General features: G+C 47.2%; 1 protein-coding gene across 1 annotated transcript in view; it reads right to left on the minus strand.

Moving 5' to 3' along the window:
* The window catches only part of Tenm4 (teneurin transmembrane protein 4), a 561,145-nt gene that overhangs the window by 129,320 nt on the left and 405,057 nt on the right, over window positions 1-26,768 (minus strand). Inside the window, 2 exon segments of the mRNA XM_052158525.1 lie at window positions 1,597-1,791; window positions 3,623-3,724. Coding sequence (XP_052014485.1) covers window positions 1,597-1,791; window positions 3,623-3,724 — 297 coding nt within the window.

Raw genomic sequence — 26,768 nt, forward strand, 5'->3', positions numbered from 1 at the left:
AGGAGTTCCAAGAAAGGATAAAGCTATTTTCTCCCCTCACACTGAGACAGCCACACGAACATGGGCTATCTCCTGGGAGCTAGCTATGCGTAATGCAGGAAGTACCAGCATGCCTGGGAGGGAGGAGGTGACCGGGAGGTGGGCTAACTTGGTTTAGATTCATTCTAGAAGGCATGCCAGACAGTCCCCCTTTTCTCTTTCGCAGAGTCAAAATTCCTTGCAGAAGCTTAGCTCATTAATGGAGGATGATGCCCACATGGCCAGGCTGCAAACACAGGCTCCCCACCCCCACCCCCAAATGCTCCATGCTTCAATGACCACACAAGCCATTAGATGCCTTTCAGGACTGAGAAGGCAGTGCCTCACTTTTCACTACAAAAGATCTAAGTTTGCACTCTCCTGCCCCTCCCCTGGCTTTGCCTCCTTTCAGGCTTTAAAAAATATGGAGCCATAAACTTCAGAAGGAAGAGGGAGGGAAAAAAAGTAAGCTTGTTAGCTGATGTTTTATAAACGGGGAACCCGTTAGTAGCAGAGCCCAGGGAGGAGGGTGAGGAGAAGGGAGGAGGGAGGCCCCCCAAAACATTATTATAAACATGAGACTGTACAAACACATTTTAGCAGAGAAAGAGAAATAATAAAAGAAATCAGTCCCAGATGGCCCTCTTCAGAAAGGAGAGCAGGAAGGAAAAACACTTCATTTCAAATAGATAACGTAAATCAAAGTTCTAAATGTTGTTACTTCTTTCTCTTTGAAAAATATTCCACAGCCCTGGGCCACTGTCCAGTGTCCTTCTGTCTGGAGAATACCAAACGGACATGGCTCAGGTGGAACAGTTCTAATAGGAATCTCTCCTACTAGACCCTTCTGCACAGGGCTTCATCTCAAGTGATTTACAGAAAGGGAAGTAGGGACGATCCTTGAGCTCTAGGTAGGAAAAGCCAGGTCCTCGTGTTTTGCAGGCTGCCATCCTCCCTCAACGGCCTCTGTCATCCCCAAAGCTAAGGGTCTGCGTCAGTACTCAGTGGCTCACCAGAGGGCGATACATAAGAGAGACAGGAAACGCCTTCTAGACATTGATCCCGCCTGGCGTCTTTCTTTAGGCCTGTTAACATTCTCTCTTTTAAGAGAAAATGGTGCTGTAAACGAAGGCTCTCAGTTACATACTAAATGGGTTTTGAAGACTAGCCTTCCTAGGAACCTCTCTGTCCCACTGGGGAAGGAGCCGGGGTGTTGGTTGGTAAAAATTAGGAGGCGAAAGCAAGCGTATACATTGCCCATCAGCTGCAAATGGTAAAGTCCATCCTTTTCCAACCCTGGATGAAGGAGGGTGAAGTGTGACCGTCCCCGGAATCACGCTACTGATATAAGAGCCGCATTTATGGAGCATTTACCAGGTGTCAGCCACTGAGCTAAGTGCTTGATATGGGCTATTTAGTTCGGCCCTCACAGTGGCGCCCTGGGGAAGGTGGCCTGGTTTTATGGAGGCGAGTGAGCTAGGACTCAGAGCTACATCTGATTTCAAAACAGGAATCTCCGAAAGCCATTCCATAGAGCAGGCTGGCCTCTACCTCAGAGGCAGGCTGGCTGGGCCTCACCTTCCTCGCAGCTCTCGCCCTTGTAGCCGGGGTTGCAGATGCAGGTGCCCATGATGCAGGTGCCATGGCTGCTGCAGGCCACGTCGATGCACTGGTTGGTAGGCACGTCACACTCGGCACCCTTCCAGCCGCTGTGGCACAGACACCTGCCCTTCATGTACTGGCCGTTCCCACTGCACAGCACGGGGCAGGATGCTGAAGACACAGTAGAAAAGCTTGGGTGAGTCACTTCCCGGCACCCTGTCACCAGTCTCTTCTCTCCGCTGCTTGGCCGATCGAATCGATCGATTGGTGGCAAACGCACCTGTGTACCCATCACCTACTTCCCCTGAGTTGCTTCGTTCCAACTTAAACACTCCTGGAGTTGGAAGAGACGGTGTGTGACGCGGGGCCAGCGGCTGTCACAGGGTGCTACTGGTTTCTCTGGCCTCCTCTGATTCAGATGGAGCGCCCTAGATGCCAGGAGCTTCAGAGAGGAAGCTGCTGCCATCTGTTTCTTATCATCACTAGAAAAGACAGTATCTGGGGCTCCTGGCTGCCTGCACTGCCTCTCCAGCACTCTCCTGATAACCCTCTGTTGTCACCAGCCCCCATGCCCACCCTCACCCCCACCACGGCATCACCACTAACGGTTATCTTTAACCCTGGCAAGGCTCTGCCTCCCTTGTCTTTCAGGTCCCCATTCCAGCCTCTTACGTCACAGGCCTCTAACAGAAAGAGCGGAGACCAACTTAGCCCTTTGAAGTCTCTTTCCATTCTGTCTCTTAGCATCAAGGCTTTGTGATCATCTCTATGAAGGATACTATCTAAAAATAAGCTATACTGCATTGTGGTACAAGTGCTCACCCGTCTCCCTGAGATACAATGAGGCTGTTTTATACATGACTCTTAACCTGAAGTGCGTGTGTCTGAGATGAGATGGTAATTCTCCTTAGAAGGAAGGACTTGGCTCTCTCTGCAGTGCCTTCACCAGGCCCCACCTGGTGTCTTTTCTTTTTAGAACACTCAGCAGGCAATTGCTGTGCTGCCCAGGGCTGCCAGCTTGGCAGTCTCAAGGCAAGCTGATTTCATAGTAGCTAAAGTAGGCAGAGACCCCAGCGCTGCATCCTGGGAAGGATTTATAGGGTGCTATTTCCTTGGCTTTGGAAATCATTTCTGACTTTCGTTCTTGAATCCCACAAGCCTGAGACTTGGGGCCTGCTCCATCTCTTCTCCACCTTTCTTAGTGGATCTTCCTTCTGCCTAGCCAAGTCACACTTAACCTTGCTGCCTCTATTTCAGGTATCCTAATGCTGCTTTGTAACAGTGCCAGGCCTGGTCAGCAGGATAAGCCTACTATCTAGCACAGGATGCACTCCTAAATGGACACAAAGCCAGAGGCTTCTGAGTAGAGAGATAGAGAAACCCAGACAAGAGGCCATTTTGGGTTTTCTGTGAGGAACACCAAATTCTCAGGACCACAGATCTTAGGATTTCCTTCCTCATGTTTCTAGAACAAAAATGAAGGCCTAAAGCACACAGTAGGTCTCAGGTAGCCTTTAGGTCATCTCAGAATTTATTGCTGTCTTTAACAGTATATATGGTATGTGTGAGAGGAGATGCTAGGCCTCCAGGTCCTTCTGCTGGTGCTGCCTGTGTTGTGCACAAGTGGAGAGGCTCACAGGCTTCCCATCCACAGGCCAGAGAGGAGGGGCATAGATGGTGCTTGACAGAGGCCAATGGTCCCTTTAAAGAGGCAATCAACTTCTCAAAGGGTCCCTCACTGCCACCCTCAGTACCCCAGCAAGGAACACCGTACTTCCAGTCCTGATCTCTGTGTGTATGTTGTCCATAGCTGGATAACAAAGACTGATGGGACCTGGCTCTACCTGCCAACTGCCTTTGACAGGCCACTGGAGAATGGTGCTTGTAGTACTTCCTGGTACGTGAGGAGGCAGAGTGAGTCCGAAGTTCCATTTGAGAAGTGCACCCCAGCTAGCCACAGGGTCTGGGAAGCAGTTACGGCTGTGCTCATGGGAATGCTTACCTCGGCCACAGTCAGGGCCCAGAAAACCCAGGAAGCAGTGGCAGGCCCCTGAAATGCAGTCACCGTTACCATAGCAGTTGCTGGGGCAGTTATCCACTGATTCTGGAAGAGAAGAGAGGGAGGACTGAAAGTGGAGATGGCTTCCTGCTACAGAGCGCAGGGTCAAACATGCACACACACACATTCTTTTTTTTTTTTTTTTTTTTTTTTTTTTAGACCAGACTCACTAGTCCAGGGTGACTCTGAATTTGCTATGCAGTGGAAGATAACTTTGAAGCTTGGATCCTCCCGTATCAACCTTAGGATTACAGGTGTGCATAACCACAACCTACTTCATGCAGTGCTAAGGATGGAACCCAGGGCTTTGTGTGTGGTAGGCATGTCTGATATCTGAGGCACATCGTCAGCCTCTGAGCATTTATAAACCAAATGGATCTTCTTTGTATATATGTTAGTGCTGCAGCCAAGTGCCGTCAGGAGGAAGCAGTGTGGCCTGTGAGCAGCGCACACTGATAATAACCAGGACAATAATAATACACAGGATAATCTGTAGGTTATTCTGTGAATGCGCACGTGTGCCTTCTTCCAGCTCTACTTCCCACGGATCCATCCAGGGCCCCGCCCTCTCTAGCTGGGCCTTCTACGGCAGTCTGTGGGTGGCCTTTTAGCGTTCTCCACTCTGTGATGTATTCACCCGGCAGCCTGATTGATCTCTGTGAGGTGAACCTGATGCTGTGACTCCGCTAATCAGAGCTCTTCAATCGTCCTCACCGGCTGCATGAGAAATCCATGCTGTCGGAAAGCCTATATTCCTTTTCCCCCTCTTCCCACTCAGCCCCCGCCCAGCCACTGAGATGGGCTGTTCCTCTCTCCGACTCCCTGAGTCCCTCTGACAAATACTCTGTGTGACGAGTCGAGGAAGCACAATGGATTTCAGAAAGATTTCAATAGAAAAAATTAAGCAGTTTGCTGTTCTAATGACTAAATAGGGTGTCTCCAGAAGTCATCATCTGTCAATAATATGGGACACAGGACAACGCAGCTACAATCACGCCTAAAATACCTGCTTGGGGCCATGTAGTGCCACAAATCTATCTGATGTCACCAAATCTGGCAAGTATATGCATGGTTGTTCCCATCTCATTAGAAAAAGCAGCCAAGGGAGATAAAGCAATTCTCAGGAGGCCATGGTTACTAGTCACAGAGACAGGATCTGAACCCAGGATTTGGGACTCCAAGCTTAACATCCTCCCATGATGCTGCTTTAGACCCTGCTGGAACTTACGCCATAGCAGAAGCCAGGGGTTTGAAGCAATGCCCTGGGGGGAGCAGGGAAATGAAGGAAGGGCAGAGGATTCTAGAACTTTCAGAGGTTAGAGGGTTCCAAGACACCGTCAAACTCAATGTGCTCACTTAACAGAGAGGAAACTGAGAGGATGGGCATCGGCATTCCCAGGGTGGCAGAGCTAGCTGGGAGAGTAAGAGTTAATGTAGAGGAGGAGGTCGGGAGTGCAAAAAAGAATTGAGGAGTCAGTTCATCACAGCTCACTGGGGTGGGGTGGGGGGAATCCATCAAGAGTCCAACACAGGGAGATGAAGAGATGGCTCAGCGGTTAATAGCATGTAGTAGTGTTGCAGAGGACTACCGTTTGGTTCCCACAACTCACAAGCTCACAACTGCCTGTCACTGCAGCTCCAGAGGATCTGATGCCCCCTTCTGGCCTCCATTGGTACTGCACTCATTTGTACACACCCTTGAATAGTAAGTAGCCCTCTGATACAGAAGAGGAACAGGAGATATGGACTGAAATGGCTTCCTTGGGGCTGGAGAGAGGCTCAGAGGTTAAGAGCACACACTACTCTCACAGGAGCCCCGGTTTTGACTCTTAGTCATGAGGCATGTTCTCTGGGCCTTTCAGGAACTCACCCTAGAGCAGAAGTCGGGGGCTGAGAAAAGCAGGTTTCTGAGATAGCAGGGTCACCAGTGAAGGCAACAAAGGGGCCAACAGGAGGGGAGAACGTTCTAGAACTGTCTGAAGGTGAGAGTAAGAGACACCACTCCAATATGTGGCCTCCGTCCAGGGCTAAGTGATCTGTCTGGGTTGTAAGAGAGTGAGACTTAGGGGTTCTGAGCATCTCTTTTCCACAGGCTTTGCCTGGAAAGGTCCACACCCCTAGGTGTTTACATCAGCACTGGCTTCCTAAATACATTTCTAAATAAATGCCATTCAGGAAATACCATTCTGAATTTTGTTTTAAAATCCAAGACTTTGAGTAAAGTTCTGGGCCAGATGACTTTCCCCGTAACACTGGGAGAGACGGCTCCTCCAGCCCTGGTGTGGGGGCCCGGCTCGGGGAGGCAGAGGGCTGGCTTCTAGGTCTGCTTGTGCTCTGCAGTGGCTGGGGCCATGGGCTTGGGTCTTCCCTTCCCTATCTCCTCATTACTGGGCTCATTCTCCCCATAGCAGGTCTTCCTGTTTGCAACTTCCATTCCTTCATCCAGAGCTAATTCTAAAGCCACAATCCCTGAGAAGACTTCTTGGCAGCATAAGCAGGCCACGTCCTGACGGTGGAAACACCATATTGTCAACTTTGTTGACCACAAACCTTTGAGTTTAGAAACGGACGACATTCATTTGGGTGTTTACCCTGGAATCTAATCCACAGAAGGCCGCGGCCTACTCTTGATGCTGTTGGCGGAAGTATTCACTAGATGGTTTTCCAGCTCTAAACCTCTTCAGCTCAGCCCTCCTCAACCAGGGCATTCCTCTTAATAAACGCTAACCACTAGCTGTATTCAGCAGGATCCACTTGCAGATGACTCCCACACACCTTCTAGACTCTGATTTATGAAGTCTTCAAGGCACAAACCTGTTTCTCACTCGCCAGAAGTCCTCTGTAGTGACCAAGTGAAGAAACCATATTTTTCTGGGACACTGTATAGTGTCAGCGGCTAAATCTCACAGAACAGAAGCCTGGGTTCGGGAGAATTTGCCCTGGGCTGTTAGTTTGGGGAAAGACATAGTTTGGATAAAGAGAAAATAATTTGAAGATGGCCATGTGAAAGGGAAGGGAGCCATCTGGAGAATATTTGCTTTTGATAAACTGTTTATGTGAATAGAATTTCTTGCATATAAAGGAACATTAGCAACTTGGGGTTGACCTGGGATCCCATGAATATAGGCCTGGAGAGGTAGCTCAGTGGTTAAGGTTATTTGATGCTCTTGCCGAGGACCTGAGTTCAGTTCCCAGCACCCACATGGTGGCTTACACCATCTGTAACTCTGGTTCTAGGGGATCTGACCTCTCTTCTGGCTTCTGTAGGCACTGCATACAGTACACATACACAGGCAGACGAAACAGAAACGCACCTTTTCTTAAAACGCAGGTGTTTCTTTTTAAAGGTTAAGATCCTATGACTATCAAGTCTCCGCTGACTACCTAGGTATCTCTGTGCTAAACTCTGGGGTAGAAGCGATCATTACAGACTCTTGAGAAGTGTGAACTTTATTCCATAAACTTGGTGTATGCTCCCACTCAGTGTTTGGCGAGTCTCTGCCCTGCGTTCCTTTTGTGCTGCTTAAAGTTCACGCTCCAGCTGCTTTTGCTTAGTAGAAGGTGCACCTTCCAATCTGCCTGAATTAGAATGAAGAATTCAACTGCCTGTGAGCAACTGATTTTCATAATTGAGTCTACGGTAAGCTGGAAAATGCAAGCCTTTTGTTTTTTGTTTGTTTGTTTTTCTATCAGAGCAGTGGGCACTGACAGGAATTGTGACTTTCAGGAACTTGTTTTCCTTTCCATCAGTCTTGGAATGTGACGTTTAAGAGTTTCTTTGCTTTGTCTCTGGACAAAGATTGTGAGTGGGAATGCCCTGTGGATGCTGAAGACAATACAAATGGGCATCTTCAGAAGAAAGAAAAGAAAAAGTGTCCCCTCCCCTCACTCCCAGCAAGGAGATTTTGGAGGGAATTAGTCATGAGGATGTGGGCATTCCACTGCAGGGCTCATTCTGTCTACTGCTGACTTCTTACTGGAACTAAATCCTCAGCATGGCTATGTTAAGGAGAAATAGGGTATATGACACTGATGTCCTTTGAAGGCAGATGCTTTGGAAGTCTTGCCTGTATTTGTTCCTTCTATTTTTTCTGTTTTCTGAAGCTTCAAAACTTCTGGGCAGTGGTGGGCACACCTTTAATCCTAGCACTCAGGAGGCAGAGGCAGACGAATCTCTGCAAGTTCCAGGCCAGCATGGTCTACAGAGTGAGATCTAGGGCAGCCAGGGCTACACAGAGAAACCTTTTCTATAAATAAATAAATAAATAAATATCCCAAAGCTTGCTTTTTTAGGCTCACCAAGGAAACTATTTACTGGAAGACAATGTGAGAAGCTCAGGAGCCTCCTGCTTCCCAGAGCCATCATGACAAATCACCAGGCATAGGCACAATGGGCACATTTGCTTGTGATCCCAGTCTGCGCAGGCAAACCCCTGAGATCCCAGGGGAATTGTGTTGAATCCTTCACCAAGGACTAAAAGGATCTCTCCACATCCCTAGTCCTCTTTTCCTCTGTGATGTGTCTGAGCTTGTGGTTATGACTTCTATTTTCTTCCTACTTCTCTATCTCTCCCTAAGTTGTAAAGGGAGGTGCCAGAAACTCTTTGAGAACTTTGTCTGAGGAAATGAGGTCTGCCTATTACCTAGACAATGGTCCAATCTTCTGATGACTGCTTCTGGATGCTGACAGCTAATGCTATTGACAAGATGGAACCCAAGACATGATCTTGACTTTAGCTTGTAAAATTTACACCTGTTACATCCCCTCTATTCCTGACAAAGACTGAACTCGGTTTACGATAAACAACCAAAAGCAGACACAAAATAGACCCAATGAAATACTAGTATTTAATTCAACCTTAAGTCTAGGTTGAGGGAGGAGTCTAAGAGACTGTCCTCATCCTTTTAAATGAACCTATAAACGCATAACCATATAGTCTAACTCAATCCTTATAATAATTAAGAAATAGGTATCATGTTCAGTTATTTTAGAGACTTAATGGAGACTGGAAGCTAAAGTTACTAGTCCAAGTTCACATAGCTAAGAACATGAATCTGGTAAGCAAATCATATCCTGGGAGCTGCTGTATAGCCTGGCCAAACATGGAGTTTGGAACCAGGTTGTCCCTTATGACCTAAGTGTCTCTGGGCAAAGGCACCTCTCCAACTTTATTTGTTCAGTGGGGTTAGTAATAGCATCCACCCCGGAAAGCTATCACAGAGAATGATAAACAGGGCCGTGTTGTGCATGTAAAATGGCTGGCCCAGGACCTAGCAAAGCTGGTCTTTAGGCTTTGAGATTTACACGTGTCTTCCATTTGTGAACTACAACAAAACGTTCAGTTGGTCTAATTAATCCAAATAAGGAGATGTGGGTTATTGGGGGTAAATACATACACATGCAAAACATACAGGAAATCCCCATGGTAGAAATGAGAAAGCAAACAAGCCGTGTTCCTAGTGTGCAGGGGGCCAGGGTGCTGGGGTAAATTTTCTCCAGGGGAAAGTGCTGTCAAAGCAAATTAAACCTGTTGTCTCCCTGAAGCCCTGACTCTGGCACACTCACACCAACACCTAAAAGAACTTTTCTCCTGTGCTTTCTGGATTGGCGCTGGGTGGTTGCCAGGTGCTGGAAAGCTGTTCTGTGGCCTGTGAGGTGTCAGTCCCTGTAGGCACCCCAGTTTTCTTTGCAGATGATGGAACCCAAAGGTCTTTGGTCTGCAGCCGTCTAGGTCAACACAATGACAAAAATTTGACAGAGCCCCTGACAGCCTTGGCTGGGTGCCAGCTCCATGCTGGCATCTGAGCTAGGAGACCTGTTTTCAGTCAAACCCAGAAGTCTACCAAACCACTACAGAGATGCTCTGAGGAGGAAAACATGCAGCAGACAGTCTTCCCTAAATTCTATGTGTCTTGGTTCTTTACTCATTATTTCTTGGTGGGGATAGGGGGAGGGGAGGTGGGGAGGGAATTCCACTAGCAAGATGATGAGGTCCTTAAAGATAGACACCATGTCTGGTTTCCTAAAGAGCCTAGTGAGGGGTAAACACAAACCAAGATGGTCAATGGCACTCACTATATGGCAACTAAGCAGGAACACGATGGAGAAGAGGGGGAGGGGGGTCAGAGACTGAGGAAGGTGCGGTGCAGCAATAAAGCTGGGAGAGTAGGTAAGCAGTCAAGAAAGGCCCTCTCCCTGCCCTCGGTTCTTCCTGGGCAGTGCTCAGACTGAACACAGTGACAGGGAACTCACAGCGGGACTTCACTGCATTCTCAGATTGTATTTATAGTTCGGAAGTTCCATGCCTGGCAGCCACATTGAAGAGACTGAAAAGATAAACTGAGGCAGGGATTCTTGAAGGGATTGAGAATTGGGCTTAGGCAGAATGACCGGTGTTTCAAAAACAGACATTACATAAAACAGGAAGGAGATTTTGCTTTGCAGCCTCAGTTGTTTGAACTAATCCGGTGAGGAAGGACTCTCTAGAGTCTTTGGGGGAACTAGCTTTCTGAGTGTCAGAGGAAAAACACTACCTTCTTCATTAGGCTGTGTTCTTCTTATGTGCAAATGTCTCTAAGTGCTGAGGACTGAGACGGGATGAGTGCATGTCACCTTTCAATCTGTTGTAAATGATCTCATCCTTGACGCAGAGCTGGGGTTTGCTGAATGCTCGTCAGCCAAAGGCCTAAATGAATGTCTTAAGGCCTGTGCTGGTTAGTTTTTGCCAACTTGACCCAAATTAGTCACCTGGGAAGATGGAACCTTAATTGAGGACTTGCCTTCATCAGACTGGCCTTTGGCCTAGCTGAGAGAGCTACAGAAAGCAAGCCAGTAATCAGCGTTCCTCCATGGTCTCTGATCCAGTTCCAGCCTCCCAGTGTATGTTTTGAGTTCCCGCCTTGGCACCCACATCAATGATGTAACCCGTAGGCCCATAAACCCATTCCTCCCTATGTTGCTTTTGGTCACGGTCTTTATTGTAGCAACAGAAAGAAGCTAGAGCAAAGTCATACATTTTCAATCTCTAGATATATTTAAGGGGAGGATATACTAATGACTGGTGGGGATCTTTTGAATGGGGGATTAAAGATAAAGCCTGAAACTTAAGGTATGAACCATGGTGTAAGGAACATGCTTGGATAGACCAAGACACTTGGGCTCTCTTCCTCCTCCTGCCATCAGTTTTTAGTGACCTTGGCCAAGCCTTTTCTTGTCCCGGGCCCTTTCTTTTAATTTCCAGCATTTATTGAATTGGCTCAGCAAGTCTTTTCTCTGGCTTAGGAGGTTTTCTAGAGAAGGTGACAGCTGAGGTGATTTGTCAAGTCTAGCCTCTGAGACCCTGTGAGTCAAATCTAGTTGACACTACTTTGGAAACTATACAACTCGATGAAAAGTCTGAGAAAACCATCCTGATGTTTGTAGTTTGAGAGTTGGGAGGAAGTTTGCTCCTTCGAGGGCAGCTCTACAATCCACTGGAACTTTGCACTCACTGGCTGCTTCTCGCTGAGCCCGGCCTCTGTTGCTGGGCTTGTTGGCGATGACTTTCTTAGGTGTCACAGGCAGGCTAATCACTCTGGTTCCACAATGTTCCCTAAAGAAAAGACATGTGTACTTTCCTGCTTTGATTGACAGCATATGCTAGAGAGGCCCTGAGAGGCAGGCCAGCTGACAGACTGACCAGGGCTATGCTTCCAAGCACAAGGGGTTTACAGAGGTCTTTCCTTCCTGGGGTCTTTCACCCAAGGTACGTCTGGCAACCAATGCTCCATTCAAATTTCTTCCAACGTAGCAGGCACAGGCGGGCTGCACGACATCATCCTTCCTCTGCCTACAGTTGTCAGGCCTAGACCAAGCATCTCATGCAAGGAGAGCCCATTCACACGCTGAACCGCACTGTGGGTCTTAGTCCACCAGGACTCAGTCTTTAGTCTACTGGGTAGATCAGGTTCTTGCTTTTTCATAGCTGAATTACAAGGGACCGACAGAAAGAATGGATAACTCTAACATTTGCTGGCCTCACAAGGCAACTATGGTTGGCAACAGTTAATTTTATATTTCAAAACAACTGGTAGAAAGGACTTGGACTATATTCAGTATTTGTCAGAGAAATCATGAATGTCTGGAGTGACAGACAGACTGATTACAATGACCTGACCATCATACATTGTGTACATGCATGGCCATGCCCCACTATATCCTGAGTGGGCAATGACTATATGTCGTCCTCTCTTAAGGATTGGGAATGTGGTATTTGATGGAGGGTACAGAGGTCTAATGAGATGATTGAATTGCAGCATTTGGGAGGCAGAGGCAGGAGGGCCTGAAGGCCCAAGTCGTTGGTACATAGTAAGTCTGAGGGCAGCATGATACCTGTCTCAAGAAAACCAAACCAACCAACCAACTGACAGACCGACTGACCAACCAACCAAACAAACAAAAACAGAAAAGGAAAAATATAAGGAAAGAGAGGCCATTTTGGCCAAGGAAGAACCCAGTCAGAGAGAATGTTGTTAGGCCAAGGTGCCAGGTTGTCAGAGAGAAGGATATGGGTGAAGCTCTGAGAGAAAAGCCAGAGGAGGGCAGGCTAGGCCTACAAAGACACAAAGAAAGGAGTTCTCAAGATGCCTGCTTCCTGGAGGCTCTGGAGGCCCCCATTCTCAGTCCACAGTACTCTTAGTGAAATGACGTCACTGCCAGCTGGCTTTTCCTTGAGCTCTCGTGTGTGCTCTTGCCCCTGACAACTGAGAGAACCCCAGGACACACATTCACCAGTGCCCCTTCTCAGGATCAACACACCTGGCGTTTGCAGGCCTGGAGGCAACTCCACAAGTTCAGAACCTAATCATTTTTTTAACATAGCGTTTCCACATAGAGTGTACACTTGACCCACGGCTAAATGGTCATGATTCCTTACATAGGATATGCAGGCTCATTCCACACACATAAGAAAAGGGCATTGCACACATTCCCATTTTATAGATGCAAATATGCAGAGAACTTGCTTGGATTCCAGAAGCCAAATATCAGACTAGTATTTAACTTGGGTTATTCTACTCCCCTCTCCCACAGGGAGGCTCCTGCACAACTGCCAATGTCACTGTTGTTCCCTCTAAACTCTACTCACAGAATCAAGACTGCCTAGAAGATGTGCACAGCTTGGTAAATTCCAACAGGAGACAGTTTGGGTTGTGATCGTTTACAACAGTCCTCCTATCATTCCAGGTCCCAGCATAGCAGGAAGCACTCACAGGTGTATTCCATATAGACACAATAGAGATCCACTCATTCTCGAATCAGTCATCAGACTGATCACGAATGCGGCCAGGAAGCCCCAAAGCCTGGCGCTTGGTCTCAGGAGGCACTCAGGTGTGTTGGGTATTTTGTTTGTTTGTTTGTTTGCTTTCTGCTTTGAATTGGTTTACTGTAGCTCATGGTTTTAGGAACCATTCGATCATCAGTGGGACAGTGAGCAAGACAATTCAAATCGTGGCAGTCAGGAAGGGAGAGAGAGAGAGGGGGGAGGGAGAGAGAGGGGGGGAGGGAGGGAGAGGGGGGAGAGCAAGCACCTGGCATCTGGATTTCTCCTTTTCCCTTAATTCTATCCCATCCCCCGCAGCTTACAGCATGGAGCTGCCCATTCAGGGCAGTCTTGTCCATTAGGAAATCTTCTCTGCAAACACCCTCCTCCTATTCACTGTGTTCGAATGTTAGTTTACTCCTCTGTGACCATTCACCGAATTCCAAATATATGCCTGGTACAGAGATCCTTAGGAAGATCAGCCTGCTCCAACGTGAGTGCAGCGGATCTCCAATCTTTGGAATGTGACAGCCACTTCAAAGACATCCCCATGCCTCTTGTTAATACACAGAGGTCCCAGGCTGTACCCCTTAAGCATTCAGTGTAATAGGTCAAAGGAGGTAGGCACCCAGGTGATGCTGATGCCAAAGGCCTAGGCAGCACTCTTGAGGTCTGCAGCGGATGGCACTTTATACACAGGTGTGGGAAAACAAGCCAGAAGTGGGGAAGATGCAAGCTACATCAAAGATGCAAGAGAACTTGTGGCCCAGTTCCAAAGAGGAGGGCCTGCTCCTCCAGGGGCTGCCAGAGGAACTTCCAGAATAGATTGCCTTTTGAAATGCTAAGCAGCTCCATGGGGGCCAAGAGTCGGATCCAGAATAATTTTTTTTTTTGTTCTCCCACGCAATGACCTGCTAATCATTCTGCCAACTTCATGTCAAGCCCATCTTTGGGACAAATTACTTAAGAAATCATCTTTTTAAAAGCTCAACTCAGCTGCTGGCTAGAGATTTCCATCTAATGAGCATCGCTTTGTGTTGAATTATTCCAGGACCGGTAATACAGGAACAGAAACAGACTCAGAGGTGTGTATGTGTGTGTGTGTGGGGGGGTGTTGCTAATTCTTCTCCAGTCATTTATCTAGGTTATTCACCATGCTCTCTGCTGCTTATAGCTCACACAGAAAATCACGTCTCCCTCTTCCCTGAGGTCAGAACAGTTATGTTGGAAGATCCACACAACTGAATGAGAATGACTTGTACAGCCCAAACCAAAACACAACAACAACAACAACAACAAATTACCTTTGCTTGGGTGGCAAAAGTGCTTGCTGGGGAATCCTGATTCTCTGAGTTCAGATCCCCACATACAAACCAGGCACACTGGCACAAGTGCCTGGAAATCCCATGATGCTCCACTGAAGAAGCGGGAGGCAAAGACAAGAGACTCTCAAGAAGCTCTAGGACCAGCCAGTTTGGCTTGAGCAAGGAGACCATGTCTCCATCAAGGAGGGTCGTAACACCAACATTCTTTCCCTCTCTTATGTGCACACAGGAACACACACATTCACACAAAGAAAATCTCCCCCAAAACCAACCAACCAAATCCCTTACTTAAGAAGCAGGGCTGTCTACTACCTCTGCATTAGCTCTGGCCCAGATCCCTTCATCAGAGTTCTGCCTGACCTTTGCCCTCTAGTGTCCTCCCCCTTTCACACAGCCCTGCTGCAGCAGGCAGAGCTGTCAGTCTGGAAGTGAGTCTCTTTCTCACCATCTGGAGCAGGCATCACCATCGGGACCCCTATGGACATACTGGTTTATACAATGTTTTTCAAAATTTGAATTAGATGCCAAGATTTTCCAACAAGGAGATTTCTGAGGGGAAATCTTAATGCTGGCTTTTGTTTTGAAACTACAAGCAGTGATATGGTAGGTGTCTGCTTGTGTTTAGGGGAGGTCCAGCCCCATGGTCAGCCACAGGCACTCTGAAGTTTCCCAGCCTGGTGTCACCTACCTGGTCCCAAAAGCCACGGGGCCAGTGCCTTCCCACAGCTGCTTGCTTGGGTGCCACAGTCACATACCATCTGTCCTATTATTCACTGAGCATTTCTTTGAATTGTTCATTTTCTGAAGCAAATTTATTTAAAACATAAAAATTAATATCTCTATGAAACAATGACTCGCTATTCCTAATTATAGCTTTGCCAGCTCACTCAACTAAACTGTGATTTCTGAAACAGCCTGCAATCTAACAGAATCTTGAGAGCTACATTTTAAGAAACACAAGGCAGGGCAAGGCCCGCTGCCCTTCCTACACAGCCTCTTTTGGGCTGGGCTCTAGCTCTGCTATAGAGTATGTGTTCACCATGAATGACGCCCGGGTTCATTCCCCAGTCCCCGCACAAAGTCAATCCAAACACATCTCTTTGCCTCAATGGTTGCCTGGTGCCCTCATCACGCTACAGTCCAGGTATTCCCTACAGTCCTGCCTCCTGAGGCCACTCACCTTCTCAGCCTCCCCAGGGCAGCCAATGCCGATAAGAGTCCCTGTCAATCCCCTCTATGCTTGGCTTAGCTCCAGACTCAATGTATTTCTTTTTAAAGATTTATTTGGGGACTAGAAAGATGGCTCAGAAGTTAAGAGCCATCTGGTTGTCAGTGGCTGCTCTTCCAGACGTCCTGAGTTCAAGTCCCAGCATCCATGTGGCGGTTCATGACCATCTATAAAGGCAGTGATGCCCTCTTGTGGCACACAAGTGTACATGCAGCAGAGCAGTCATACATAAAATAACAACATACAACAAAAAGATTTAAGTTTACTTATATGTTCATGTGTCTGTATGAGTTTAATGTCATGTAGCTATGCTTGTGTGGGTGTTCTCAGAGGCTGGAAGAGGGTGACATATTCTGTGACCTGGGACTATAGTTGTGGTGAGCCACTTTACGTGGATGCTGGGAACGGAACCAAAGTCCTCTGAAAAAGCAGCCAGTGCTCTTAACCTTGAAGCCATTGCTCTAGCCCCCTGGACTTAAGTATAGCCTGCCCTTCCCTGAAGCATTCAGACTTCCCCTAGAAAGACGGGGCTTTCCTCATTCCCTGAGGTCAATGGGCACCATTCTCTGCTTGTCTTATGGTTTCTACCGTGCTGTCATTTACAAGCTCTGATGTTCACCCGTGTGGACAACAAATCCCTGCAAAGAAAGGGGTTCCCCCCCCCACTCCTCTACCACCCCGTGATTTGTCCTGAAGCAGTGCTTGTTAATGTAAGCAACAAAGCATGAGGATAGTAGACATCGCCTGGTGTCTTGACCTCATGGGCGAAGGCTGGGCTCCTTTGTGGGGCCTAGACTCCCCGATGCCTTCTTCACTTCTTTTTCTTTGTAAGGTTCCAGCCTGCTAACTTTCCCCAACCAGTGGCTTCACTGTCAGCTGTTTTCACTGGAGCCATCGTATCCGGCTAGACGTGGCCCTGGCCCCCTCCGCCCAAGACAGCAGTAACTAACCACATGGTGGGAGGGCATGTGATAATAAAAGTTTGGAGGGCCTCAGTCTCCTATTTCAGTATGGAGCTGTCAGCATAAATTCATGTTTCCATGAATTGTATACTTGAATTACTTCTACGAGGACATTACACATAAAATTGATTAGCAGGATGGTGGCATTCTCTGCCTCTGGTGGATTTTTCTTCACAATAATCATAACGTGTGTTGGTCAGTCACACAGTGATTTGAACAACCATTCTTCCTTATCACTAGGTAACACTCAGAATAGTAACTTGAGTCTATATCTATAGGCCAGAGGTCAAGTTGAACCTCTGCTCAACACCAAATCCTATTAGAGATCATGGCCATATGCTTATAGGCTTATGTTCAATATTTTCTAGCTGTCCCAGCCACCTAGACAGCTCATTCTCACTGCCACATGGCAAACACAATCACTACACATATCACAAGAAACTGAGAAATAGCTGCTGCTGTGGGAAAGTGCATAGAACCTTCTGGTTACTTTAGATTCTCTCTGACAGTAGCAGGACTTTACACTGCTGTTGTCCTGGGCAGTAGTTCAGATACTGTCTTGCTTCCAGAGGAAGGCTGCCCTGTTCCCTGCCTAGGGATAGGCTGGCATTTTGCACAGCAGGTCTATTTTGTATCCAGGTAGAAGTTGGGACAACTCTAGCTTCTGCTGTGAGTACTTTGGTGCCTGGGTAAAGAGCAGCCTTGGGCATTCTGCCACTGTCTGTGGTAGGCCAGCCCTCTTTCAGTCCCTTGTTGTCTCCACTTGCCCAAAGCACCCAGTGGTCAGTGAAGGTTCTCCGTCTGTCTCTTTACTGATTCTCTGGACTTTCCACAGCTCTTCAGGCAGAACCTTGCCTCTAGCATGACTTGGTTGCTCATACAGAAAGAGTGCTCCAGTTTGAGGCTGAACTTGGCTGATGCCATCAGATGAGTCCCAACTGGAATTCCAGCTCTGACTCTCACTAGCTGATCTGAATTCTGGGTTTGTCACCACCTATCATCTAGGCAGTTGTGGGGTAGAGAGGATACAGCATATACAGCCCTCAGGAGGCCTTGCTGTGGCTGTCTCAGTGGTGGGACGTAAAGGAAACCCACGTGTATGTGCCAAGCCAGAATCTATGCAGTACAATGGAAAATTCATAGGCTTTAGAGCAAGACCCTGGGCTTCTAATTCCATGGTGCCACCCATGTGTAACCTTGAGCAGGTCACTTTCCTGTTCCATACCTTGGTTTTTTCCGGTCTGCAAATGCTAGTAAGTGTAAAGTCCCTGACCTAAGCATCACTCCTAGATCAGGAACTGACCGACTGTGGCTAGTGGCCACAGACCCTTCTTTGTAGCTGACTGTTGGCTGACCTCAGCTCTCGGTCCTTCGTTGGGACCCCCAACCCACTGTGTGTGCATGCAGGTGCATAGGCTTTATGACTTCAGGGGAGGGCGAGCCTGGCTGTGGGCCTGGGAAAGCAGCAATTAATGCTCCCACACTGTCTCCACAAAGAGATGGCTTATATGTTTTAAGACACAACCGAGTCGTGGGAGATCATGTTTCTTCCACCTGCAGGACACACATCACACTGGACACAGCCGTACCACGGCTGCTCAGTTCTCTCTCCTCACAGCTCTGACCTCTTCCAGGCACCGACAGATATTTCATAGACACAACTTCCTCTTCCTGTGAAAGATGGCTTTCAAGGGTCTAATCCACTGGGCCTTTCTCATGAAATCTCTTACTTCCTGCCCCTGCCCCGCGCCCTGTTACTGTTCTCCATCATGACTGCCTTGGTGCTGTTCATGACGAGAGAGAAGCTTTTTGTTTTAAATAACTGGAGCTGTTTTATCTCTACAAGCAGGGTGTGGGCACCAGTGGCCAGGGCTATGCGCACCTAGGGGAAGCCATGAGACAGCTGTGGCTTACTGTTTATTTAAACTGGGGATGATTAGGAGTCATGTCTGGTTTGTGGGTATTGAGAACAGGAAGAAATGGTGCAAGCAGTTCAGGGGACAGATTCCCCTGCTGATATCAGATCCTAGAGTGGCAGTGCCTCTGTGTGAGTGCCTGCAAGGTTTCCTGTTACTCTACCTTCCTGGCACCGGCAGGCATTGCCAAGCACTCAACGCAGGTGCCTTCCAGTGCTCAGGGTATGGTGGCTACTGCCCGGTCATCTGAAGGTTTGCTGTGCAGGTCTCTGCTTTGCTTTGTTCGGAGAGTGCCATTACTGACAGTTTTCTTCTCACACTTACCCAGGGGACACTTTCTAAGACATCCCATTCAAGCCAAAAGACACTAGACTATTTGGCTCCCCATGTAGATAACAAGGAGGCCAGGGAAGGCAGCCAGCTAGAAACCAGGGTCAGGACAGACTTCCTACAGTTTAAGCTGCAGGCTGGAAGGAACTGTTTTAGGTAAATTGAGCACTGGCTGGTGTAACATGTGTCCTTTCCGATCAGCCTTCTGAGGCCACCCACAAGAGTGAGAGCTTTTCTCCACCATCTTGATGCGTTAGTGCCTCTGCTCCTTTGAAGTCTCCGTCACTTGCCCCTCTTGCTTTATTTTGTTGTTTCTGTCTTGTTCTTTTTATTTCCCTTCTTCCCCTATTTGCTTAGTCTTTTTCTCACTTGCAGGAAGGTTTACTCAGATGCCCAGTGATCTGGCCTGTTCATATCTCCAGAAGAGAACAAAAGCCGCCCTGTTAGCCAGAGTGGCTGCACGGATGGGACGCTGCATTGTGGGGATAATCTCCACAGGCATCATCTACAGGGACCTTTCACTCCCTCATATAATTTGTTTTTCTAATAATCTCCTCCCTTAGACAGAAAACATGAGTTTGGTGTCAAAAACAGGATCTAAAAAAATGCTACCTTCTGCATTTAGCTTACACTAACTCCCTGTTTTCTGTGGGTGACACTCCCCTGCCCTGCGATGCCTGCTGCCCGAGTCTGAAACCCCCCTGATCTTTCTAAGTAAGATGCCTTAGATTCCCTGTATGTATGAAGTAAGAAAGCTAGGAGACTGCCTGCCATTGCCTCTGAATCATTAAGCTGTGTCTCCTCCCTGCCTTTGCTGTTCCTGGTCCCCCTGGACCAGACTACCCGGACTCGGCTTCTCACTGTTTGACCCACCATGTGCTGCTGACTCAGCTTCCTCCACGCGCCAGCTCTCACCACTGTCTGCTTCACAGAAGTCTGCTGGCATGCGGGTAGGTGGCTGCTGCCTTCTTCATCCTGTGTGTTTACTACACACTTGTTTCTTTCAAACCATGGCCCCCTATTACAGGGGACTCTGTGGCACTCAGCACGAGCCTCTGGGTCCTCTGTCCTGAAGTCCTCTCTTTCCTCAGCTTGACAGGTGCCATGCTTTCTGTCAGATGTGCGCATCTGTTTGGAGCCCTTTTCTCTACTCTCTCCACTCACCTGCCCGATCAGCGTCTGCAAGTCTGAGCTCAGATGCCATGCACTCAGAGTTAAACCTCTCCTCACCCCCATTCTGACTGGGTTAGCATTTCTTGCCTAACATATCCCTAGAGCCCAGGCCTCCCCTCTCTGGGTCATTGCACCACATTCCTGATTAAAGCTTGTCTTCCTTGGTAGACGTTGAGGTCCTCCGGGGTTCACTTCACTGGGGTTCATCACAATAGGTAGCTCCACCAGAGCAGAAGGTGGGACACACAGGGACATAAACTGAGTGACTGCAGGCTGACCATGGCTGAGCTAGGAGTAAAGCAAGGAAGAGCATAGCATCCAAAAAAACCTCTTCTCACATGGGCACCTGATGTGACCACGGCTGTCAAAAAGCTTTTTGGTTAAGCGCCTTAGCTTTCCTGAACCTTAGCTGCTCCATCTATGAAATACGAACAATAATCCCAGCACCGTCCTACTTTCCTGTGTTGTGAAGATTAAAACAAAAATGAAAACACGATGTCACTGTGTTCAGTAAGCTGTGTGCTCAGTACAACGCAAGGGATTATTACTGTCATGTGAGCTACGCTGTGCTGACATTTCTAGCCGGTTTTGGGCATGGGTGATGCAGGAAACAGAACGGCAGGCTCAGGTTTCCACAGCTCGGGATTCTCTGAAATAGATTCACTTTTGTAAAGCGAATCCCCACTAAGCCTTCTCAGTGTTCTGTAACAGCAGGCGCAGGGCTCTAGAGACCACCTGGGGGCTCTCCCTTCACCTCAGACAAAGCTGGTTTAGAAAGAAGGTGTGCTTCTGGGATCTCAGCTCTACCTTAATGCAATTCATTAAGAAACAACCAGGACAACTGATACCAAGGAAAATATCTGAAATATTTACACGCACAAGTACACACACACACACACACACACACACACACACACACACACACACACACACAAGGCAGACAGAGACAGATGTGCTGCAGAGAGCTCAAGAGACATGTGTATTCATATTAACAGGCCACAGATTCTTTTCCCGGCCTCTGGATGGTCACTTGATCATTTGTGCCAAAGGTGAAGAGGAAGAACTTTAAGAAAACCCTAATTGTTGAAGGTTCCAATCCTCATATGTCCTGTCAGGGAGGACTCTAATCAGAAAAGAAACAGTCTGCATCCTGCCTGACCAACCACTGGCTTGATGCAGAAACTTGGTCTCCACAGCAGGGAATGTGCAGTAGGGGAAAATAACCCGGTTGCTTTCTCAGGGTTGATGGATGTGAGTTCAAGTTGGACTTCCTCAATCCTTATCAATAGATAAGTTTATATTGTAAACATCACATTTATGCCCTATTTCTGGAGCCGAATATTTTAAGCATTTCCCTGTGTTTTAGACTGTTCATAAAAAATGTTAATGGCCACTTAATGCTCAGCAAGTAGATGCACCATGATCTACCTCAATGCTTCCTACTGGGCCTTTGGACTGTTACCAAATTTTCACATTTGTAAACAAGGCTGTGGTAAGCATGCAACTTTTTCTGATTATGGGTTTATTCCTTCAGGAAAACTCTGACGTTCACAACTTCTATGGTTGATACAAACAGCCAACTTGTTTTCCCAAAGGGCTGTAGTGATTTATCATGTAGAGTAACAACGCAGGCGCAGTTACACCCCAGCCTTGGTGGACTGGTAGTTTCTGGAGTGATTCTAGCTCACAAGGTTAAAAGAAGTTGATACACCATTATTTCACTTTGTGCTTAATTACTATTAAGGGGAATCATACTTGATATATCTTCTTCTCAAATCATTAATTCTTCTATACATACACTGTAGCCATTTTCTTAAAATATAATGTCCATTGCCAGTATATGAGCTTTAATATTATATGTATTTGCAAATATATTTTTTGGTTTTTCAAAACAGGGTTTCTCTGTGTAGCTCTGACTGTCTAGTAACTCACTCTGTAGACCAAGCTGGCCTTGAACTTTCAGAGCTCCACCTGCCTCTGTCCTACCCCGCCTCTCTGCCTGCCCCCCCCACCCCCGCTGGGATCAAAAGCCTGTGCCACCACTGCCCAGCTTCTTCAATACATTTTTTTCTTTTCTTTTTTCTTTTTTTATTCGATATATTTTTTATTTACATTTCAAATGATTTCCCCTTAAAGCTTAAAGCTCTCCTCTGAGGCAGAGATAGGTAGGTGTTTGGTTTACCCCCTTTAGGTTTAACTGTGAAGCATTTATCTCTTTTATCTGGAATATTTTTGGTACTCAGTAAGAGCTAAAGTCTATATTCAAGGTGGAAAATTCAAATTCTTCTGGAGGCCAAGCAGATAAGTTAGCAGTTTGGGTCATTTTTGCTTTTGTTTATTGTTTTTTCCTTAAAAAGATTTTGTTTATAGTGTGTGTGTGTGTGTGTGTGTGTGTGTGTGTGTGTACAGATCCCCAGACGCTGGAATTACACGTGTGAACAGCACTGGTTACTGGGAAGCAAACTTGGGTCCTTTACCATAGGAGTGAGTCCCCGTAACTGACTAGCTGTCTCTCCAGCACCTGTTCCGTTTTGTCTGACTCAGGGCCTCCTCAGGTATAATAAAGTTTATCCCTGGCTGGCCTTGAACTCGCTTTGCTGGTGAGGATGGCCTTGAATTTCTGGTCCTCATACCTTTGAAAGGTTCCAGAGGGACACTTGGGATAGACTGCAGTGGTTACAAAGGGGGTCAATGCCATGAGCAGGCAGGCATAAAGGTAACATAAAGGTAGGGGCTCTGAGGAGAGGTAAGCCCTTGCCACCAGACTGCACAGCCGGGGGCTCTGAAGAGAGACAACCAGGGCCCACATGGTAGAAGTAAAAGTTCCCTCTTCCACCTCTGTGATGATGGAGGTCACTACAGCCTCTGCCTCCTGGATGCTGGTCTTAAAGGCAAGAACTACCATACCACACCTGGTCAAGTAGCGCTGGGGACTGGACCAGGGCTTCAGGCATGTCAGACAAAAATTGTTAACAACTGAGTGACATCTACAGCTCCTATTTTCATGAGGAAAGCCACAAAGAGACAGTTTTCTGAAAAAAAAATCTATCTTGTGATTGGTGGGCCAGTACTGTAAAACTACTTATGTCCATCAGCCATACCCCTCCTGCTCATTAGTACTCTAACGCCACTGGTTCAAGCTCCTGATCTCCCATTGATGTGTATTGATTAAACCTTTATTTCTCTACTCACTTGAGACTCCTGCTTTTTTGAATGTTGATTTTAAAAATGCATTATTGCATTATTGGTAATATTTCTAGGCAGTTTTGTGCCATTCAATCAGCTTGCTCCTATTCTCTTTTAATTATTGTACATTTATGATGTGGTGAGATCTTTAGCATGGACTACTACTATTATTCTTCCCCTGGAGAGCTCTTCCATGTTTTTATTTGTTTCCTAGTCTAGACAAGTCTTTAAGCCATTCTGTCCGATCTTTACAATTCCCTTTAGGTTCCTCTTGTGTATTCCATCAAACCTACAGGTTGTCTACTCAGAACATGCCCAGGAACTTGCAATCCGTCCTCATTATTCATGTCCTGTTTTACACTGCTCAGTGAAACATTGCAGTTTTATCGCACAGGTCTTACAAAGTTCTCATTAAGATGACACAGTAGTATTTATTAATTTTCTTTAGTAGGATATTTTTAATATATTGCCCAAGTGGTTTTTCAGGTATTTTGGGAAATACCTTGATTTTAGGAAAGTTCACTGTACCTTAGTTACAAGTTTGAGTTCCTTATTAAATAGTAGCTTTTTTTACTTAGTGATGTGTGTGTGTGTGTGTGTGTGTGTGTGTGCATGTACAGATACACATGCTTTTTACAAATATAAACACATCCCTCACAAAAATAATAACTTTGCCTCGATCTCTTATTTTTCTTACTCCCTATATTGGCCAAAGTTTCTGAAACAATAGCTACTAGTAGATACATCATGTTCTGTTAGTGATTTTAAAGGAATCTTGCTAATATTTAGAAATTTAACACTGGTCTTGTGCTTGACGTCACTTATTTGCCTGCTCTGTTTCACTTTCAGTATTTTTGTGACTTGATATTGTCATCACAAGTGCTGTCATTGCTCATTGTACACAAAAGTCAGCTCACAGCACTGGACGCAGTGCCCTCAAAAAGTGTCTGAAATTTGCAAGAGTCTCAACCAGATGTTTCCCGGTTAGGATCCTAGCGCTGTCAATTTTGGAAAAGTAGGGTAATAATTGCTCAGGGTAATATTTGGCACTAGGAAAAGCGCAACAGATTACACTTTGTTCTTCTACCCCTTAAAAGGAAGACAACCAATATCCCCAAATGCAAGCTGTCTCAGGAACTCCTTGCATTAATAGGCCTGTGAAATGCAAGTGCCATTTGTGGGGGACCCTCCGCTGGCCCTCCTGCTTTGGTACATATGGCCATGTCTCACGTTTTTAAACTACGACGTCCTTCTCTTGCACCCCGAAGGGATTCTTTTGACCTATGACACCTGATGGAAATAAAAAGGCAAGCTGACATGTAATCCGAACCAGGACTGAAACAAACCATGCTCCATTAGCCGGAACATGAGTGTGCTCCGATAAAGGCAGGAAGAGGCAGCATCTCAAACTTAAAACAGATGTTCCGGCAGTCCTGGCTCTCACTTTCCCTATTGCCCTTCACATAACCCTCGTGATCCTGTCACTGACACCGAAGGTCTAGAACTCTGGTTAAGCACTAGGAGCCAGCTCAAGCCTTTGTCAAAGTAGCCACCACTGAACAATGGCTTGATTTTGAAGGAGCCATTCCTCCAAGCAGTGGTCTTGGGTCCTCATGCTTTGGCATAGGGAAGTGTTAGAGAGTAGTGTAGCTCAGGACAGCCTATATATCTTCCTCATGTGGTGGGAGGGAAATGGGGACTGGGGAACGGAACAAATGCTCGCTCACTTGAGAAGGGGCGGGACTGGTATATAGATCAGAGATTCTCGGTCAGATCCACTTAAGGTCAATTCAAATCTCACCTCTGTTCCTGCCTTTAATGATGCTTGGGGGGCAAGTTTGTTGCTTTCTCTAAACTTGGTCTCTTCATCTGTAAAGGGATATAGTAGCTGCTGCTGCCTGTCACAAACTTCAACTTCCTGGGGAGCACAGGCAGCACTGGTGACTATCCCAACAATTGCAACACACGCTCTTAGGAGCCAGGCATGATTCTGAGCATTTTTACAAATATTGGTTCATTTCTCTTCATCATTCCCCTCAGGCAGTCGTGCGTGCTAACATCACCAGCTTTCAGATGAGGAGACTGGGAGCCTGTGGCTTACATATCTTGTCCAGGGCTAATAAGTCGCACGCTGTGCACAAACACATCCCCTCACGCGCACTTCTTAATCTCCATGCCCAGTGCTCTCTACTGTTCCTCTGCGTGAGCATCAGCACTGAGGTGGCTTTTACACAGGAGGGAATGCAAGCAGTGTCCTTAGAGGACAGCCACCACATCCTGAAAGTGTGACCCAGTGATAAGCTCAGACCAGCCTGCTATCTTCTTCCCCTGCACCCTCAGGCCTGTTTTCCCCTCAGCACCTCAAGTGCCACCTCCCCCACCCCCATGCCCTCTCAGCGCTCATCCTTCGCCTGTGCTCCCCCACCTCTATTACTCATCTACTGAGTCTCCAGCTTTCTTTCCTGGCTCCCTTCCCATTGCTGACAACACCCACAGGACTCCCTCACCTCATGCAAACCTTTCCAGTCAGCCCGCCTCCTCCTCAGGCTGCACTTCTCTATCTGTCTCTGAGCCTGCTCTGTCTAGAAGGAGCTGTTTCCATTCTGCCTCATTCCCTCCTGAACTTGTGGTGACCCTGCTTCTGCCTGCAGCCTGCACCAGGGGTGGAAGCAGTTCCCACAGGGTGCCCTCTGAGGCCTCGCCATTGACTAACTCCAGAGGCTTCTTGTGAAGTTGTTCTCCCTAACTTCCCCGAGTTTAAGATGTCTTCCCTCCTTGGTAGGGCTTCCATCTTTAACCCCACCTGGCTTCCAGTTCTAACTCCTTAGCTATTCTACCCTGCCCTTCTCCCCTCCCCCTCCCCTCACACTCATGCCGAGTTCTCCTGGGGCTCCCTCTCCAGTTCAGCACCTATCCCCAAGCTGGTATTTTTAGCTACCTGCCAGCAACTAACATCCATTCAGAGAGACTGTTAGCAACTCAAATCTAACATGGATAACATCTTCATAGCTCTTCTTCCTAGCACATTTCATTCATTCATTCATTCATTCATTCATTCATTCATTCATTCATTCAGCTCTACGCACTTCTCTACCTCCTACACAAGCACACACACCATGTGTTTGTGTTCATCCATGTGGGAGCTGGAAGACAACCCTGGCTTTCATTCCTCAAGTGTCATCCACCTTGTTTTATGAGGTAGGGTCTATCATTGGCCTAGGCCGGGCAGGATGGCCAGTCAGCCCGGGCACCTTCTGTCTCTGCTTCCTCAGTGCTAGGATTGTAAATGCATGCCACCAACTCTGACTTTTGTCTTTTTTTTATGTGGGTTCTGGACATGAAACTCAAATTTTTTACCAAGTGAGCTACCTCTCTAGTCCTCACCCACTCAATCTTGAAGATAAAAATTGTGTGCTTCTCCTTAAGAGCTTCTCCTTACAGTGGTCAAGGAAACAGCCTACGACACTGTAATATGCACCCTTTCCTTTATGAAAAGGTCTAGGCAGCGCCCCAGCCAGGCTCTCTTCTCCGACAGTCATCCTTCAGTTGGTCTCCTGTGTCAGTCTGAGAATCCACCATCTCTTACATGCCACTGTCTAAGGCCCACATAGGACACATTGGGTGCCACAGTTTGACCTAAAAAACACCTTATACTCCCTACTGCCTTCAA

This window comes from Apodemus sylvaticus, chromosome 1 (assembly GCF_947179515.1).
Source record: "Apodemus sylvaticus chromosome 1, mApoSyl1.1, whole genome shotgun sequence".
Taxonomy (NCBI): Eukaryota; Metazoa; Chordata; class Mammalia; order Rodentia; family Muridae; genus Apodemus; species Apodemus sylvaticus.